Source organism: Asparagus officinalis, chromosome 6, assembly GCF_001876935.1.
Source record: "Asparagus officinalis chromosome 6, Aspof.V1, whole genome shotgun sequence".
NCBI classification, from domain to species: domain Eukaryota; kingdom Viridiplantae; phylum Streptophyta; class Magnoliopsida; order Asparagales; family Asparagaceae; genus Asparagus; species Asparagus officinalis.
Window position 1 is genome coordinate 76,872,000 of NC_033799.1, and position 11,580 is coordinate 76,883,579.

Genomic DNA, 11,580 nt, shown 5'->3' on the forward strand with positions numbered 1-11,580 from the left:
AATCGCAATCTTCCCCAGCAAGACGCTAAGTCTTCAAAATCTTGTTCAAATCACAAGCATCAAAATTTATCGCTTTTGATGATAAACTCATTTAGCAAGTTTCCCCAGCGAGTTTCCCCAGCGAGACGCTAGTCCCCAAAATCTTGTTCAAATTACAAGTACACATCTTCCTGTCACGTTAATATCACACCTCTGACAAAATCCACTTATCAATCTTCTTTAATAAGATGATAAGTCCACAAAGTTGCTCCGATCGCAACACAATCTTGTCACGTTAACACCAAACCTCTGACATACCACTTATCAATCCTCTTCAATAGGATGATAAGTCCACAAAGTTGCTTCGATCGCAACACAATCCTGTCACGTTAACACCAAACCTCTGACAAATCAACTTATCAATCCTCGTCAATAGGATGATAAGTCCACAAAGTTGCTCCCATCGCAACACAATCCTGTCACGTTAACACCAAACCTCTGACAAATCAACTTATCAATCCTCGTCAATAGGATGATAGCGAGACGCTAATTCCTAAAAAATCTTATGCAAGTCCGATCGTAACACAATCCTGTCACGTTAACACCATACCTCTGACAAATCAACTTATCAATCCTCTTCAATAGGATGATAAGTCCTCAAAGTTGCTCCAATCGCAACACCTTCCTGTCACGTTAACATCACACCTCTGACAAAAACCCACTTATCAATCCTCATCAATAGGATGATAAGTCCACAAAGTTGCTCCCATCGCAACATAATCCTGTCACGTTAACCATAAAATACTGTTAGGTTAACATCACACCTCTACAGTCAAACCCCCCAATGAACTTGTTAATCCTTTTTCAACAAGAATAGCAAGTTTTCATTATAAAATCCCCAGTGGATTAGAGATTTTCTGAAATTATCCGAGTGATAATAAAGAAAATTTCTGAATTTCACTCTAAGTGAAAATTCATGCCAAGTTAATATTACACCTCTGGCGCTTCCAACTTTCTTTCAGTGTTTCAAGTAACACAGGAAGAAATAACGACAAAGTCTACGTATTCAACATCGTAGCACCAAAATCCATGCCTTTTACGCATGGGGGACTTTATCTCGATCCCTAATTAGAGATAAGCCTACGCCTAACACGCGTTGCCGGTTAGTCGTTTCCCGTGAAAATGACAAAGTCTATGTATTCAAAATCATAGCATCAAGTCTAAGAGGGTTCATTCTCTTAGCACAACGTTACATGTGGAACGGACTTAGACAATCCACATGCTAGCCCGACTCAAACGGTAGTCGGTAAAGGCTTATCAAATCCGTTGATGGCTGAGGGTTTGCCAAAAATCCTATGCACGTTTGCAGGTCCATCAGCTTAATGGATGTGAGCCGAGACTTAAAACAGATGAGCCAAAGACAAGTCTTAAAGACTTAGTCAAAAATGCACGGAAGCCACTTTCATGTCTTAAGTCAAAACGTTGAGGTCAGACCCGCGATGCAAAAACCGAACGCCGAGGTCACACCCGTGTTCCAAATTCAACATGCAAGGATGAGACTCGCATCTCAAATTCAAAATGCAGGGTCCACCCCCACATTCCAGAAGCAGGATTATGGCGCATACCTTCACACAGGTCCTACGTGCAAATCCCTTCAACCAAGATGCCTTCGAAGCAAGTGCAGAGAACAAATCCTTTACCACAAGGAATCAACAGCTCCAAGATCAGAGTTGAGATCCAAAGTATTCCGAAAATTCGTCCCAGTCAACCGCGAACTTTCGAAAACTTTGGAGGGGGTTCTGTAGGCTGTCTAAAAATCACAATAGATAGCTGATCCCCATCAAACACCGATGATGGAAGTTACAATCTGACGACTTCCAGAATATTATAATTTGAAGACTTTCACGTAGATCGCTAAAGGTTACAATCTGACGACCTTCACGACAACCGATGAGAGCTCTAGTTTAACAGCCTTCACCATCAATATCGAGAGTTACAATCTGACGACTCTTGCATATCAAAGAGCTAAAGTAAAGATTACAAAATGACGATCTTTGCAACGCTTCGACAGAAAGAGACTACAAATCGACGGTCTCTTCAAATCAAGATGTGGAAGTCCTCCCCGCGTACCAGCATCAAGATGCGCTGCGTTCATAGCCACGAACGCAGCTCAAATGCAGCTCCAAAAGTTGCAAACGCAACTTAAATCGCCACTGGACGCAGCTCAACATCGCTGCACAGCGCAGCTCTATTCGCTGCCCAACGCTGCCCAACGCAGCTCCAAGCGCTGCCCAACGCAGCTCTATACCGCTGCCAAACGCAGCTTTCATCCGCTGCAAACGCAGCTTCCAATCACTGCGTTCAAGCTTCCAGACACTGCGTTTGGACACAGAATTCATGCCAGAATGCAGGATCTGCGTTTGACTCGTTCAAACACGAGTTGAACGATAACAACTCTACTCAGGAGTGATTTAGGGGGGGGGGGGTTACATCCCATTAGCCCCACTTAGGAGCGAATTAAGGAGGTGGTTACACCCCTTAATCCCCTATAAATAACAACAAACTCAACAGAGTTTGGGATCAGATTTTTGATAATCAGATCAGGGCTGAATCTTTCGAGGGGCGGTCGGTTGGAACTTCTTGGCAGCGAAAAGAGGATCCTTCATCCTTCGGTTGGAGCTTTGGAGATCGACAACAAGATCTTCTTCATCCTTGGCTTATAACCGACTTTCGGTTAAATCAACTCTTTCATAGAGTTTTAAACTAGTTCAGAGTTCTCCACAACGTCAAATCGTGAGGAGAAGACCACGTTCCAGTGAAACAAGACGTCGGATCGTCAACGAGAAGCAAACTCGACGCAAGCATTCGAGGGAGGCATCTCATCGCCACCGTGAAGAATCCAGAATTAAACAAAGGGGAGAATCCAGATCATTCTCCTTTCTTTTGTAATCAGGAAATCCAATTGTAACTGAGATTAAAGGAATACAAATCAACTTTCCTTCGTTTCTTTTACTGCAAAATTTCCCACAAACAGCATATCAGACACATCATGCCTCTAGCCCCGATAGCTTTCATGACTCATCGGACCACGTGGGGCACCACCATGCCACTACTCACTTCTCGTTTAATACTGAAGTGATCTTTCCCCCAGTCACCAGTCGACACCTGTAAAGCAGGTGCTGATGCAACCGCCATCTCACACTTCGCCATGGACTCTCAGTGCTTGACCGAAGTGACCAATCTACCCTTACATCTTTGGTATAAATAGATGTACTATTTCAACTTGAACAAGGCTGAACTCTGGATTCTGATCCAAATTCTCAAATTCTGGAAATCATACTGTATATATACAAGAACTTTCACAGTTCTTATTTACCCCACTCAAGTTCACCAGCTAGCTTGATCGTCGGAGGTACAACGGGGGAACCAAGCCCCGTCCTCTTACGAATTTCTACACGTGCAGATTTTCAGACACCTAACTCAAGAACCAGATATAAAGTCGGGGAAGAAAGCGGTCCCTCATCAATCCTCAACAAACTCATCCCTACATGGATACATATTGTCTGTTTGATCACTAGTACATCAACAACGGTTAAGCCTAAATTTTCACGGTTTGTTGCGAAATTTTCAAGAGGTTATTTAAATTTTTTGAAACTTTCACATAATTTACATAAAATTTTATGGGGGGATTTGAAAGTTTCACCTAATTTACATAATTTTTTAAACTTTCACGTAATTTACATAGAATTTTCCAGGGGTATTTGCAATTTCTAAATTTTTAGAGAAGCATTTTGCAAGATTTTTATGCAAATATTTGAAACATTTAGGACCTTTTGCAATATTTTTAGGGCTTTTGCAATTTTTAAAACTTGTTGGGGTTGCATGCAAAATTTTCAGAGAGTTATTTGCAATTTCTTAAGCTTTTAGGGATTTTTCACAAATATTTTTAGCTAATGTTTCCCTTTCTAAATAGTTAATTAATAAGTAATCCATATAATTAACATATATGTGTTAAAAAGTAACTTCTAATTTATATATTAACATCTAACTCTTATATTTAAATTCTAATCCCTATATTTGACATCTATTTATCATAATTGCCCGATAATCTATATAGTTAAATTAAATACATTGTTAACTCAAATATTTATCATCTATTTGTTAAGTTAAATGATAATATGTATAGTTAACATCTATGTATTAAAATTAACTTCTAATTCATATGTTTGACATCTATTATATTTAAATTCTATTTCATAGATTAGCATCTATTTTTTTAGAATCAATAGATATTTTACATAGTTAATATGTCTATTAAAATTTACTGCTAACAATCTCCTCCCACTTATTCTCCTCATTCAAATCTCTCCTCTCCTCATCAATCATCGTACAATTAGAAATGTTAAACTCTACCCCTTGTTCCTCTCTCCCCTCCATCGATTTCTCCCGAATCATCAACATGCTCTCTCTCTCTCTCTCTCTCTCTCTCTCAAATTACAAACTAACATATCACTACCCCAACCTCTCTACTTAACTATACACGCTCTCTCCTCAGTTATTAACAAAATATCCATACACCATTCTATCTCCTTAATTTCTTCTCTCTCCTCTCTCTAAAATCCCAAACAAACACTCTCAACATCGACGTAGCACCTCCTCCACCCTCAGCCACTCTGAGGCCATTGACGGTGGAGAAAAACCCCACCAACAAAAAAAGGCCGGTCACGCCCGCCTCAGGCTCCAACAAACCCCATCCGTCCCGATGATAGAGTATTCTCTAGTCCTAATCTAAAGATTGGTCCATTCTGACAACAACAGAAAGGAGAATATGAGAGAGAAGGATTTTATAAAATTACAGTATAGAAAAAAATGTATACTGCCGAGTTGGTAGGACTTTATTTTTTAGGCCAAGTCACATGTCTAAAAGGTTTAAATGGCTTAGTCACATAAGATTCTCATATTGTTCAACCTTTTCTGGGAGCGACTGGGAAGGGATTTTGAAAACGAGGAAATTTTCACCGTAGACCCGTTTTAACTTTTTATTACTGAATTCGACCCTGTCTCATTTTTTTATCGGAATCGACCCGGTTTCTCACCACGTCAGCGCCGTGGCGAGAAAGCGGGTCGATTATTTTTTAAACGGCCTCGTAAACAGTCGGGGTTACCAACCCCGACTTTTTAGTCGATCCGCTACGAGGCCCTTAACTAATTGGTCGGGGTTGGGAACCCCGACCAATTCGATCTGGACACATTTCGAATTGGTCGGGGTTCCCAACCCGACGAAATGGTCGGGGTTGCCAACCCCGACCATTTTGCAGACCCCATTCCAGCCCACATTTACTTGGAAAACTCATACTTCCTGTAGTACAAAATGTAATCACAAATAACACATGCTAAAATGCAATCATACTCCTGTTATCAATCCACAATGCAATCACAAACACAAATATCATACGTATAATTCATATTCGCAAACTTAACATTATATCAAATCTATCGCAACACAAACAACATATCAAGTACAAATTGCAACTCAAACGCAAATATCTTATCAAGTCCATCGAAACTTAACAAATATCAACAACGCCCTTTCCCCTCCCTCTCCCTCTTCCTCTCCCTCTCCCTCTTCTTCCTCTCCCCCTTCCCTGTTCACCTTCGACGTGAGCTCGGATAAGTTCCTCATCCGGTTGTGTGTAAAGTTAGGAGCGCATGACATCCGCGTCGACTCGAACCGCCTGTGAATATCCGGCCTGAGCCTGCTGTGAGCCGCCAGCTTCATCATGCGCACAGCTTGATCCCGCCCCCGTGTGTCCTCATCTACATCACCGCCCGTACTCAATTGGTCACTCCTCCCGTCCATCACGGCTTGCATTACGCGTCCTCTGAAGAGCCGATCATATCTTTTTTATCATTCGAATGAACGTGTTCCTCGGCTCCTGCTCGGTAGTCGTGCGCAATGCGTCATGTGCCATAGTAGAAAGCTCTTCGAGCTCTTGTACCTATAAAATAAAAACCGAAAGAAAATTATTATCAAGTGGATGGTGAGAAAATAAAACTCAGAAAATAATTGTATATTTTTCTTATACACTTACCAACTCTCTCTCGACTGGGCCTCTTGGTATGTACTCCTTCGGGGCTTTGTTTTCCTGAAATATCCACCGACGAGTAATCCCCCAATACCACCGCGGGTACACACCTAGGTCAGGTGCATCAGCCCTCTCCATCACTACCTGTTCCTCCCTTAAATCCCATCTCTGGATGTAATTTTGGCGAATTACTTCCGAATTAGCACGATGTGCACCTTTTCTTGAATCTCTCTCTATTCTCTCCACAGGCTCTAGAATACGTTGCCGTAGTCCAAATTGTCGAAGCACACAGTCAAGCACGTGCATTTCAACAATATCAAAGCATATAAGTGGGATGCGAGCACGCCATACATCCTCACCTTCCCGACAAATATCCGGTAATGACTCCAACACTAGCTCGTAGGGCATCCATTTGACCTATAAAGAAGATATTATGATATATTGATTGAATATATTTAGATATCGGTAACAATTGGTCGCATAATTGAATATATTTAGATATTATAATTTTTATACCTGTTCATCCTCTATTTGATCAAGCTCGTTTCTGTAAAAGTTTTCATGCCCCTTTGGAGAGGTTTGCCAAGATCTGGACACGTTCCATCTATTTTATATACAACGGGTTAGTATATATTGAAATAAAGCACTAAAATTACATGCATCTTAATAATATCTGCAGCCTAACGGAATATGGCCATCGAGAGCACGGGCCTCCCTCAAATCAGGTGTTCCCAAATGCAATCGCTCCCATGACCATATCTGCAGCAAAGTGAGGTAGCCCTTCAATTCTTTGTTTTGTACGAGTGCTATTTTCGTCATCTCTCTATACAAGTAGGCTAATACTGCACTCCCCCAAAATAACTCTCCACACTCCGATAGGTTCCCAAGAAGCGGTAACCATCTCATGTGCACGGAATCCATAGTGGAATCCGAAAACAGAATAGTACCGATCATATGTAAAATATATGCACGGGCATAGCTCTTAATGATCTCATCAGTCGCGATCATATGTAAAATATATGCACGGGCATAGCTCTTAATGATCTCATCAGTCGCATCGATCGGTACATTCATAAAGTTATTCCTTAACCATTCGAGCTTGATCTTTCCCCCCTTCATTGTAGGACAGTGACCGAACAATTCTTCACACGCCCTGACATAGTTGAAGTCATCGGTGCCCGTCATTGCCTCACCATCTACTCTGAGGCCAAGTATAACTCCAACATCCTGCAAGGTAATCGTCGCCTCTCCTTGGCGCAGATGGAAAGTATTTGTCTCAGGCCTCCATCGTTCAACCAATGCCGTCAAAAGTGCCCAATCATGTCTTACCCATTTAAGTTGTGAACATTCAAAAAAGCCGACTTGACGCACATAATGCTGTATCTGTGGATCCATCAACTCCCAGCTAGAGTATGCACGGGTATGATCAACAACAGTAATACTCGGGGCCTGCATGTAGTAAACAGTGTAAATGTTCAGTAACAATCAACAACATTGAAATTTATATATAATTGAAAATAATAAAAATGCAATTTACCTCCCTAGCGTCTATCTTCGCGGATCGGTGGCGCTCTTGATCATAAAGGACATCATGTGTCAATGGACCCGCCTCCATAACTGAAATATCTGCACATATAATGATGATCCATTAATTGATCTATAATTGAGTTAGAAAAAATTAAGTTTATTATAAACATTGATCTATAAACATTGATTGAGTTTTTTATAAGCATTGATCTATAAATGAGTTAGAATAAAATTACAAATGTATAAAATTGTACCCATTAATTGCTATCTATTTGGATTGGTCGGGCAATGAGATCTTCTATGCCTGGCTTGTCTGCAATATCCACATCTATTTTTTTCGGAGCTCCTTCACGGCCTTCATCCATAGTACCTTTTAAGCGTACTGATCGCGGGCGTCCGGCTTGTCTCTTATAGCTTGGAGGCACCACATGCGGCCCGTTATAGTGTGGCCAATAACGACTATCATGTACGGGGTGGAAACACTGCTTATATGCCTCTCTATAGTTGCTTGATTGATACCACTTAGAAGCGTATGTGTAATACAAAATATTTGCACCCCCGATTGCTTGGACGTAACCGCTATGACACGTGAACAAGGAAATTTTTGCAATTTTGGTATGTTACATGTGCATGTGCAATGTGCACCTCCCAAGTTAACAGTGTAATTGTGACCATGTTTGTCTGTAACCTCTCATTCATCTACAGCAAATCTAACAATCTTCGTGCATCTCGCCTGCTTAACTCGCGCTCCTAAAATCGCCTCATTTTTTGGTGTCAAGAACGAGGCCCACATTGCTCCATCCTCTCGCCGCTTGACAAAATAGTAATTGAGCCTGTAAAATGTCCTCGCAACCAACGCCTGTATAGGCATTGCCCGAGCCCCCTTAAGTACCCCGTTGAAGCTTTCAGAACAATTGGTTGTCATCATGTAGAACTGATTCCTCCATCTTTACTAAGTGCCCACCGGTCGACGTAATCACTGCCCAGACTACTCTCAATCCAATCATGTGCAGCTTGAGATGTTGCCTTGATTTGATCCCGTATCCGATCATACACACATGTTTCGGGCGTACAACCTGCTTGCCACAGAAGGTTTTGTAAATGAATCTGACTAAAGCTCTTTTTGAAGTTAGCTCTAATGTGTCGTAAGCAATAGCGATGATTGTGATGAGAGCCAAATCTCCTCCACAATGCTTTGGGAATACCTTTCATCCTATTAGACATGAAAGTAATTTTTCTAGGAGGCAACACATTAAAAATATATAATTGAATGCAAGAAAAAAATCACTCCCAATTTTCACTGTTCTCGACCTCCACAACGGCGAAGGCCAAAGGAAATAAGCCACCATATGCATCAACTCCTGTAGCAACAAGCAGTACACCCTTGTATTTACCATATAAGTGTGTGCCATCAATGCTAAGAATAGGCCGACAAAATTTAAACCCCTCAATCGAAGGCCCAAATACCCAAAAAACAGAGGTGAATTGATGAACTCTCGGATCGATCTCTTTGGTTATGAGTTTGTATTCAGATTCAGGATTACTTCTTTTGATCGCATCAAGATATTGAGGTAGTGTCGCGTAAGACTTGTCCCAATCACCAAATATTTTTATCATCGTAATTCTCCTTGCTTTCCATGCTTTAATATACGAGATTTTAATGAACTTGGTATCAAGCACTTTCTCAATTATATTATCGGGCGTTAGATCAAGCTTATTCCTTAATTTTGGCATAATCAATCGCGCTATGTAAGAGGCAGATGCACCACTGTGATCTTGCTCTAATATTAGATTGACACATGTGTGAACACCGCAGTATTCACTGATCCTAAATTGAAAATTGTGTTTCTTTCCTGCAAATGCATATAACTTCCAAGGACATGAGTAATCAGCTTCATTTCCCTCGGTCAGACCTGTTCTTTGTGTGTTCATAAAACATATTGCATCATAACTTGTGCGATTGCTTTTAACTTGCTTGAACTTGAAATTTTTTTCGAAAGAGTATTCACGAATAACATCAACCAATTGGTCCTTAGTCTCGAATAAATCACCAACTTTAAAGGGGGCGTCATCATCTCCTCTACGAATTAAACTTTCACCGATGCACATATCTTTTACTGTGGAAGAACGAATCCACTCATCATCTTCAAACTCGTCGGGGGGTGGTTCTTCGTACTCAACATAATCATTATTAACGTAAGCCTCATCAGGCCATTCCGGATTATCTTCGACATCTTGGGTAACGAATTGCATGCTATCAACTGGTGCACTATATTGTTCTTCACCTCCCGAGTCGTTGCTTATTTCATCCTCTTCGATTGTTGCCCCACTTAACCTCCCCATATTTCCATAAGAGACTTCGTTATTCATGACATTTGACGTTCCACCGAATTGAGCCCGCTCCATTTCATTCGAAGAAGAAAGAAACCCATCGGAATGAACTCCCATATCTAACATGCGTGAGAATTCTCCTGGAGGTTTGAATAGTTGGCACGAATTATGTGGCAACTTTTCAATAAATAATTCTACCGTTTGTTGCGACATGCCCAATTTAAACATAATACTCATATGATAATCGTTCGAGATCTCCACTGCGGATGTTCTATTAATAGCTATGGGCCAATTGCATATAATTTTCAGTCGGTATTCTCGTGGATCAATTTTCGTAACTCGGTGTAATTCCATAACCAAGTCGTAGTAACTATATGATTCCGAGATCATTAATGGCGTCGTTACCCCTCCGACGTACATTGACATATTATTCATCCCATAATTAATTTGTCCACCATAAGAATAAGCAATAAAAATCATATTGCTCAACCTATTCAAAAAAAAAATTATATCATTGAAATATAAAAAATTAAATTAATATGCAAATAATCTCATATAATTTCAACCAAAAACCCTAATTCCCAAATTGTAAATCCTAAACCCTAAAATTGAACAATTGAACATTCTATGCCCTAAAAGTTAATTACATCAATAACAATCATCATACAAACGAATTTCAGCGATAACTCTAACCCACGAAATTCATTTATGAATGAAAACCCTAAAAATTTATTTTTAAGAAAAAATCCTAGATTTCTACATGTTAAAAGAGGAGAGGAATAGAAGAAATTACCTAAAGAAGTTTAAGATAACTTTTGATTTGAATTTCGACCGAAGAAACCAGTTGAAATTCCAGATCTGAAGCTTAGTTTCGTGAGAACGGGGACGGAAGAGAGAAGAGGGAGGCGGAGAAACGAAATGGGATAAAGGGAAATAGGGTTCAGTGGCTTTTATACTGGAGGGGGCCCAGAATAAGTAGTCGGGTTTCCCAACCCCGACTACTTTTTGCCTTGGCCAAGCACCGCCGAAATGGGCTTCGAAATGGTCGGGGTTGGGAACCCCGACTGATTCGTCCCTGGCCAAACCCAGCGGTGGTTGGGCTCTACTAATTGGTCGGGGTTGGAAACCCCGACCAATTCGAAATAGGACCATTTCGAATTGGTCGGGGTTCCCAACTCCAACCAATTAGTTAAGGGCCTCGTAGCGGATCGACTAAACAGTCGGGGTTGGCAGCCCTGACTGTTTACGAGGCCCTTTAAAAATTAATCGATCTGTTTTCTCGTCACGGCGCTGACGTGATGAGAAACCGGGTCGATTCCGATAAATAAAACAGAACACGATCGATTTCGATAATAAAAATTAAAAATCGGTCTACAGTGAAAATTTGCTCTTTTGAAAACACCAGAGAAAGGAAGAAGGAAGAAAACACCGGGGAAAAAAAAGGGATTTCCAAAGAAGAAAACACCAAAAAAGAAGAAAACACCAACAAAGGGATTTTGAAAAAGTATCGGCCTCTCACGGACTCAGACCGCAGTCCCTCCTTTTCAACTTCCCCACGGATCAATCGTGCTCGTCAGCGGCCGGCATTTCCAAACCCTAATTATTAATTAATTAATTAAAAAAAAAGCGCAACTATCGGAAGAAACGAGAAGAACAG

General features: G+C 40.8%; 2 protein-coding genes across 2 annotated transcripts; both read right to left on the minus strand.

Annotated features, from left to right (window-relative positions):
• LOC109846353 (serine/threonine-protein phosphatase 7 long form homolog) lies at positions 6,729-7,957 on the minus strand. The gene is made up of 3 exons (XM_020415578.1): positions 7,897-7,957; positions 7,603-7,691; positions 6,729-7,514 (listed from the first exon to the last, which is right to left on the minus strand). The coding sequence occupies exons 1-3, from the start codon at positions 7,955-7,957 to the stop codon at positions 6,729-6,731; spliced, it is 936 nt and encodes a 311-aa protein (XP_020271167.1).
• Positions 8,877-10,040, minus strand: LOC109846354. The gene has a single exon (XM_020415579.1). It carries the CDS (start codon positions 10,038-10,040, stop codon positions 8,877-8,879), a length of 1,164 nt encoding a protein of 387 aa, XP_020271168.1.

Coding starts and splice junctions, on each gene's coding strand:
- LOC109846353 (XM_020415578.1), bottom strand. CDS start 7,957: ATGGATGAAGGCCGTGAAGGAGCTCCGAAAAAAATAGATGTGGATATT. Junction 7,692..7,896: donor GGATATTGCAGACAAGCCAG/GCATAGAAGATC, acceptor TTATATGTGCAG/ATATTTCAGTTATGGAGGCG. Junction 7,515..7,602: donor CGAAGATAGACGCTAGGGAG/GTAAATTGCATT, acceptor TACTACATGCAG/GCCCCGAGTATTACTGTTGT.
- LOC109846354 (XM_020415579.1), bottom strand. CDS start 10,040: ATGGGAGTTCATTCCGATGGGTTTCTTTCTTCTTCGAATGAAATGGAG.